Consider the following 8,839-nt stretch of genomic DNA (forward strand, 5'->3'; position numbering starts at 1 on the left):
TGTCAAAACCGGTGGATCTCGGGTAGGTGGTCCCGATGTGTGCGTCTAGGCCGGATGGTAACAGGAGACAAGGGACACGAAGTTTTACCCAGGTTCGGGCCCTCTCGATGGAGGTAAAACCCTACGTCCTGCTTGATTAATATTGATGATATGGGTAGTACAAGAGTAGATCTACCACGAGATCGAGGAGGCTAAACCCTAGAAGCTAGCCTATGGTATGATTGTTCATGTGTACGTTGTCCTACGGACTAAAACCCTCCGGTTTATATAGACACCGGGTAGGGTTAGGGTTACATAGAGTCGGTTACAATGGTAGGAGATCTGTATATCCGTATCGCCAAGCTTGCCTTCCACGCCAAGGAAAGTCCCTCCCGGACACAGGACGAAGTCTTCAATCTTGTATCTTCATAGTCCAGGAGTCCGGCTAAAGGTATAGTCCGTCTATCCGAACACCCCTTAATCCAGGACTCCCTCAGTGTGTGTCGGCCAAAAAATCCGAGATGCACATTAGAGGAGATAGTGATCGGCGGACGGGCCCTTGAGAGAGGGTTTTGAGAAGTCGTCGTAATATATTAGCTTGATGTCAGATAAGTCCCAGATGGTACCTATTGTTATCCGAAGATGCGTTTGCCCATAGTTCGGTCAAGCCGAACACTGAGCACTTTGAATTTTCTGTATTGAATAGGCAATGTAGTAGCCCCCGAGACACTGGTCGGGTGGCAACACCAGATCAGGGGATCGAAGTTCCCCTTTAATATTAGTAAATGATAAGCCCGAAGCCTAGTAGCCCTCGAGCCTTAATGTGGGCATGAGTGGCCGAATTAAGGATCGATGTCCGGAGTAAAATCACAAATTATGTGTAATGATTCTATGTATCCAAGTACTCTACATCATTAATGCTTGGATCCGCACTGTACAAAACTTTGTTGACCGACCATCGGCTTCAACCTCCTCGGCCAGTAGCCGGGGAGTGTTTCTCCCACTTTATAAAGCCTTTATGAGGGCAAAGATTTATGACAAACAAGGAAATCCGGCCATACGGTTTTATAAACAAAGGTATGCAGAGAATGTTACATTAGTATTTAATGTAAGAAACATCTTCCAAAGAAAATAGTCCCGCTATCGGTTCCTTTCTTTGGGTTGTCATGCCGACCATGATCATGAAACCTCACCTCCGATCAATGTGGGAGAAAAATACTGAGGATTTAGTCCGGGGAAAGTTCCCGAAGTATGTGGTCTTTAGCGAACCTAAATTTTTATTTCCGTCATTGCCGACCAATTATATCCTTTAAGATCGCTAGCTTTCGGCTTCACCCAGTCTGAGGTACTAACTCGGATGACCCGGTAGTAACAATCACAAAGGTGCTCCCTTTACCGCCTAGACGACCAATCAGGAACATAGGGGTAAGCACAGGAGCTATGCAACCTAGCTTGGCCAAAATCTTAAGTCAAATTGATGCATATTTATGGCTTTATAACAATAATTACGAAATGCAACGCTTGTATAATGAATACAAACGCTGATGATATTTATTTTGACTCCGTTGCGACCGTTTATTATTTGAAAGTGGCCCATCGTCGGCTTCTACCCATTTGTAGATGCTACGCAGGGTGTTTCCATAGTAACAAGACAACCCTTAGCCGATGTCTCGGTGCCCGGAGGCGGTTTTGTTAGCGGAAACAAGGCAATCAGATATGCGGGCTTTATAAATTTCACTTAGTCATGGGAGCTTTAAACTGGGGAAGCTAGCTACGAGCCCCGGCTAGTGTTCGACACCGACCAAAGTCTATCCAATAACACTTCGGCCAATGTTATGAAAGGCCCATCGTTTAGCACGGGGTAATCGGTATCGATCTATAGTTTGACACCGTCATCGGATCGCTGACCAGTTTTCGCCCATTGTGACAGTCAGTTTTCGGCTTTCTCCACTAAGGTGCTTAACCATTCGAGCTGGAAGCACAATCGCAGTGGTTCCCCCTTTGCACACCTAGACGAACAAAGTGGGACATAGGAGGCAAGCACAGGATCCGGGCAACCCAACTATTGACCAAAGACACAATTCGAAACCGATGCATATATAGCAATATCCGAGAATGTTTTAGCCAAATCTCTAAAGGTGTCTGGTGTTGCACTGCGAGACTTACGCTGGAAACACACAAATAGTTTAAAAGTGTCATAGGCTTGGAAAACCAAAAAACTTCAGTAAAAACTTTACGCCCGAACTAAATCAAGTCATTAGGCGCCAATCCGAAAATTGGTCTTACTTTTGTGCTTCTATCGTGCATTAATATGACACATCTGATCACAAGACTTCAAGCGGGTCAGCCTACGGCTGCAACCTCCTATCCCGAAGGCAGAGTACTTCTCATTAAGCTAGTTTAACGAACTAAACTCGAGCAGCATTAGAGACAAAACAGGCTATCCGGCTATTGACCACACACTCGAGTCGAAAAAGGAGTGGTAGAAAAAGACTTTGCAACACCTTAGAAGAAGAACAATTATTATAAAATGGCTCATATAAATTTAAGAGCCCCAGTTAACACGGGCAAAGAAAAGTGGTTTTTAGCGAACCTCGTTTTTGACAAACATATTTTAGCATAAATATAATTTTTGGTCAAATAGAACAAGAATAAAAAAACTGAGCATGGAAGTGACTTAGCTGGTTAATGTGCTCGGTGTCGATGCGCGGCTTGGGCTTATGGCGGGACGAGGTCCCAGCCCCTGAGCCGGTCCCGAGGTGGCAGAGCAAATAGCTCGGCACTCCGAAGTGGCGACATAGCACGGCTAATGTGGTTGGGTGGAACCTCCAGTCCGACTGAGGCGACGGAGCAGGCCGACAGTATGACACCGAAGTCCGTGATGTGGGTTAATGGAGTGATGGCGAAGCCCCGGTCCAGCCGAAGTGACGTGGTACGTCGGTACGCCAAGGTGACAACGCTGCCCAACCCGAATCATTAGTTGTGCACAAAAAATAGTGCAAGCCGGAGATAATAGTAGTAATAATAAAATAAAATAAAAATTCCTTGCATAATTAATTATTTATGCAAAGTGAGTAATAAAAGAAATATGACCCATGTGCCCAACACTCGATGAGGTAGAGCTCTCTTAGCGATGCCGAAGTCCCCGAGGCAACCGAACATGTTGGTATGGCAATTCGATCAACAAGGTGATCACGTGAGCCAATTTACGCTGATTGGGACGATGGTGTCGGCTTGCCGAAGTGACCGCGTGACGCAGTCAAAGTCGATTACCTACACATGTAAAATAGTGTGGTCCAAAAAATATTAATATAAATATAGAAGAAAAACCTCGATAATTATTTTATGCAAAATAAGTTTTTTTCTAAAGAGATGTGGCCTGGCTTAGAAGCCAATGTCGGTGCAGGGCGCTGGCGTGACAAAGCCTGTATTCATAGGGCAGTCTGAGTCCCTAATGAGGCGTTCACCGAACTACAGACGGGAAACTGACCGAACCGTCACGCAACCATCATTAATGCGGCCATCACTTGACAGACATGTGTACAGATGATGGAACAAAAACCAGAGTAATAATTCCTCGGAAAAAGTAAACCCAAGCAAGAAAAAATTACTATGATTAATTGCACCTGGTTTATCTGTTGTAGCAATCTGAAGAAAGTTTACTCCCAAAATTAGGACTCGATCCGCACACCCATTGCCTGATGGGCGATGAAGCGACAGCATGGCGATGCTGGCAAAGGTTGGCTCGCCGAGGCAAAGCCCTCGGTCCAGCTAACGTGACGAAGCTGGTCGGCTGGTGACGCCGAAGTCTCCAAAGTAGGTTGATGAAGAGATGGCGAAGCCCCCGGTCTAGCTGAGGTGACGGAGCGGGTCGGTAAGGAGACGTTGCAGCTGCAATGTCAGCCGAGGTGTTGAAGCAGTTCGGCGCGATGGACATTGGCTTGAAGAAGCAACAGTTCGGCCATGCCAACGCAGGTCGTGACTTGTGACGCGGTCAATGTCAGCTTGATGAAGTGACCGTGCGACGATGCCGGTGTGCCCACTCCGTGTAATCCGTGGGGCTGCGATGTTGGTGATGATTTATCCTTCGTGATGTCGTACTCTTGTTCAGCTTGCCGAGATGATGATCCGAAGAAGTTGAGCTCGGCTCAACAAAGCGACGACGTGTCTAGCGCAGGTCGGCAACCATGGAGCAATGTTGCCGGACTGGTTTGACACCAGCGTGATGGTGAAGAATACCTCAAAGAAGGCTTAAAATTTTATGGGCACGTGTTTAAGAACAATGCAAAATACCCTAGAAAGACATACTTCCAAAAAGGTTGTCCAATATCCCGTTCATCAAGAAAGATGAACTCAGGTCAGATTTGTATTCGCGCAGAAAACAGATCCGAAAAGTGATGCACTAATCGGAAGGTTCCCGGAGTTTGAACGGTTGGATCGGGCTGAAATTTTGAGAGGTGGTAGATAAGGAAATTTCACAGAAAATGAACGGTTGGATCTACCAAATGACCACCGAGCTAGGCTTGGAAGACCACGCCCTAAACTTGTCCAGATTCCTGTCAAGACTCGACAGGCCTCCAATATATCATAGATCGTCGAAGATTCCTCCATCGGAACGCGACAAAATTTTACAGGGTTGTTGTACACTCAATTCCACACAATTTCACTGAAGCAATAATCAAAGTGACGCTCGAGGAGGTGGTGTTGGCGGATATAGGTTTGCTGTCCAGAAAAACAGCACGGTCTCCCGGGGGCAATGTTGACGTTGAGCCCCCGATCTTCATCGATGATTCCTCCATGATCTTGATAGAGATCGGAGTTGATTATGAAGGCCCTCCTCCGAACATAATGATCTGAGACGGAGCACAGTCCTCGGTCGAGCTAAGGTGACTAATCGAGCCGACGACGAAGATGCCAACATCAACAATAAGGCTCGGCTCTGACACGTAGATCGCGCCGGAGACGATCTGAATTCCCATCGCACCATGGCGACTGCCAGCAGGCTCTCAATGAAAGCACCAATGTCGGTTCTATATCCAACATATCTCGTAGTAGGGGACCTAAGCTAGGCATCTTGGAGCAATGGTAACATGGACACGGGATTTTACCCAGGTTCGGGCCCTCTTAATGGAGGTAAAACCCTACGTCCTGCTTTTGATTGTATTCATATGGGGTGTAGTACAGAGTACGTGTATCTACCACAAGATTGATCTAATGAATATAAGATGTTCTATTGACTAGCCTGGCCTCGGTTTATATAACACACCGGAGGCCTAGGGTTTAGAGGAGTCCTTTCTTGGGCGCCAAGTCTTATGGAATCCTCCTTGTATGCGGCATGGGTTGCCCGAAGTGGCCCATGAGTGAACTGCCATAGGGGTCCTCGACCCGATACACCTGTTCGGGAGACGACGTGTTGAGTACCCCCTAATCCAGGACACCGTCACCCGGACACAGACACTGCCATGGTATTCCCGCTCCTCCTGTCATATTTTATGTTTTGTAGGAAAAACGATTGATTCGTCTATTAGTCGGATGAGGAGTATCGAAACAAGGAGCTTGGTGAATTCATTCAAAAAGGGTCCATCGATTCGTCGGATTTGGACGACAAAGAAGTTGAGTTGATGATGATGATGATGATCGGCGGAAATGAAGGGACGTGGAGCACATTCTAAACTTCAAGGGTTCAATCAAAGGAAGGAGAGTTCTAAACTAGGATCGTAGATGCACGACTGCTCTACAAGGACTACTGCCAACCCGTACCAGCATTCCTTGAAACCGGTTTCCGTAGACGCTTTCGTATGTGCAAACCCTTGTTCTTCCACATGGGGGAGGGAGTGGAGGCACATGATCCCTATTTTGATCTCAAGAAGGATTGTTGCGGACAACTCTCGTTCTCTCCGTTTGCAGAAATGCACGGGTTCTCTGAGGATGTTTGCACTAGGTACCGTCACCGATGCCATTGGTGAGATGATTCGGATGGGGGAGAGCACATGCATTGATGTCATTGTGAGATTTTCCTGCGTCGTGGTGAAGGTGTTTGGAGTGGAGTATCTGAGAGAACCAACTATGCAGGATACAAAAAGGTTGACGACTATTGGAGCAACGAGGGGTTTTTCAGGTATGCTCGGTTCAGTTGATTGCATGCATTGCCAATGGAAAAATTGCCTCAAAGGTTTGCACGAGATGTACCAAGGCCACTCGAAAGAGGTCGCCATCATACTAGAACCAGTGGCATCAAAGGACTTGTGGATTTGCATGCTTTCTTTGGCATGGTTGGTTCTCACAAGGACATCAATGTGCTCCACAATCTCCGATGTTCACAAGACTTTGTGATGGGGATGCGTCGCCATACAACTACATCGTCAATGGGCACAACTATAACGTATGGGATACTACTTTGTCAAATGGTATATATCCTTAGTGGGCTCCGTTTGTGAAGACCATATACGATCCCCATGGCAACAAACAAAGCCATCTTTACAATAGTGCAAGAAGTACCTAGGAAGAATATGGGGAGGGCATTCGGAGTGCTTCAAACTCGTTGGGTATTGTTTGTGGATCTGCAATGATATGGGAATCAGAGACTTTGTGGCAGCTGGCGACATGTTTTGTCATTTTGCACAATATGATTGTCGAGGGTGGTGAAGGTGAAGGGGCAGCCCGAACACATGATTTTGAGAAGCCAAGAGTACAAGTCCGCCTCCCGAAACATGATGTGAAGCATATTTGTGAACTTTCTGAAGATGTATCGGAATCTTCGGGATCTAGATGTGCGCGCTTGTGGAGCATATGCAGACACATAATAGAAACAAGGAGTTTAATGTTTGAATTGTGCATTCAAAATAAATTTTATGTTTGAACTATGTATTTTTTTTTTTGCTATGAACAAATGCTATTTATGCGATTCATGTGTATGATCGATGTGCATGGATTTGAGGTTTTAATACGAGCAGTGTGATGTGCAGTAGGGCATTTAAGGGGCCGTGGGCGCTGTCTCGGATCATGTCCGGGTACGTCTAGAAATGTTCACGGGTCGGATTTGTCCTAGCTCTGATTGTTTTTGCTTTGAAAGTAGGCTGGACTTACCATGCTATGATGTGTTGAGATATGCAGTGTCAGAACAAAAGTACTCCTGCTACGAGACAATGTACACAGATAACGACGCCTTGTTTTTCTTGATGAAACAAAACATATGACGACAAGTTAAATAAAAGCGAAGCTAGCTACAGGTGAAACAGGGCATCCACTGGCGACTTATACATGGTGAGCTTTTACATGATTAGGCATCTCGTGAGCAATAATTACAGCTAACAAAGCATGACAGGGTAACTACAAAAGAATTGATTAAAAAGGACACAACGTGGTCTGTCTGTCTGTGCGGGCTTCTGAGTTCTGACGCTTGACTGGCTGCGGCGGCATATCCCTCCTTCCTACGGCCTCAGTCGGACCCACTCGTACCGCCCGTCCATGGGAGCGTCTGCGACGACGTCATAGTTGTACCTTCAATCCAAAGCGCAAGATCCAAACGTTAGAAAAGAACAGGAGTAGTACTGCACTGCCAACCTCACTTTTTGTTTCTGGAAATATAATTGCTTGAGCTAATTTGACAAATGCCAAAAACCAAGATCCCCCGAATTACCTTTTTTTGTGTGTGTGCTCAGAACAGTCTATATGTGTAGTGATTTTGTTCAAATTCCTTCATACACTAGCACCAGCAGCTGGCCTTTTCAATCAAGAGAAAAAGAAAAACGGCGACAGAGAATTGGAGGGCAAAGCACATGCTTGCGTTTTTTTTACAGTGTGAGTGTGCGTGTGTTGTGTGCAACACCAAACTGACTGACACCCCAGATCTTGAGCAGCAGAGGCCTCATGTTACTCGAGAGCAGAATTTACAGGCCCACTGCTGCGCATGCATTGCTAGCTAGCTACTCCCATATAAATCCACGGCGGCTTTTCCCCAAGAGTATAGGAGGAAGCTGTTGCCTGACGCATGCATGTGCGGTAGAACTCACTTGGCAGCGAAGCGCCGCGCGACGTCGCCCTCCGCCGCCGCGAAGAAGCCCTCCATCTCCTCCGCCGGCGGCGACCTCCCCTTCTTCGCCTTCTTCGCCCTGCACACCACAACAAAAAGAGGCCAAAGAGTGAGCAGAAGAACTATTCCATACGCGGCAGCACAGCCTCGAACGGTCAGCGCTGTGCCGTGGGTGGAAGGAAGGAAGGGAGCGGGAGACTGACATGTCGGCGGGCGCCGCAATGCCGGCGCTCTCGCGCTTGCTGCAGCTCGACGCCGCCGCCGTCGCCGTCACGGTGGCCGCGGCGGTGGCGGCCATGCCTTTTTCCTTTTCTTCCTTCTCTCCTGTTCTTTCTCTCTACTTTTTTCCACCCACCCACGCGCGCGGCTGTGCCGGTGGTGGGTGCTGTGCTCTGCTCGCTGGGTGTTACGGGGCCGGAGTGGGGCTGGGGCTGGGTGGGAGGAGATAACGATAGGATTAGGTGGGAAATGAAACGGTGGAGGCCGCGAGCGAGCGAGCTTATAGGTGGTCGTACGACGTCCGAGCCGAGAGATTCCGAGCAGGAGTACTACCAGCTACTACTAGTATAATTAACAGCAGCTACTCACTGTAGCTAGCTAGGAAGGAGAGGAAGCGGGAGACGAGATGAGAGGGGGAAGGGAGCGGGTCGTACGTGTCGCGCGGGCGCGGGGCGCCGGCGTACTTGGCCGGCCCGCGCGGGGCGCCACTACGCGCCCGCGGCACTGTGGCCGCATGCGAGCGCGCACGCCTGCGCCAGGCGGGGGGGTAGATGCATGCGCTGGGGTCGGGGAGGAGGCGCGATCGTGGGGGTTCTTCGCGGGAAATTG

At 48.1% G+C, this 8,839-nt stretch overlaps 1 protein-coding gene across 1 annotated transcript; it reads right to left on the reverse strand.

Annotated features, from left to right (window-relative positions):
* Nucleotides 1-7,127: 7,127 nt before the first annotated feature.
* LOC125556167 (cyclin-dependent kinase inhibitor 6-like) lies at nt 7,128-8,579 on the reverse strand. Its single transcript, XM_048718948.1, has 3 exons — nt 8,215-8,579; nt 7,992-8,090; nt 7,128-7,479 (listed from the first exon to the last, which is right to left on the reverse strand). The coding sequence occupies exons 1-3, from the start codon at nt 8,307-8,309 to the stop codon at nt 7,410-7,412; spliced, it is 264 nt and encodes an 87-aa protein (XP_048574905.1). The 5' UTR covers nt 8,310-8,579; the 3' UTR covers nt 7,128-7,409.
* Nucleotides 8,580-8,839: the final 260 nt, after the last annotated feature.

The sequence above is a fragment of the Triticum urartu genome, chromosome 5 (genome assembly GCF_003073215.2).
Source record: "Triticum urartu cultivar G1812 chromosome 5, Tu2.1, whole genome shotgun sequence".
Classification (NCBI taxonomy): domain Eukaryota; kingdom Viridiplantae; phylum Streptophyta; class Magnoliopsida; order Poales; family Poaceae; genus Triticum; species Triticum urartu.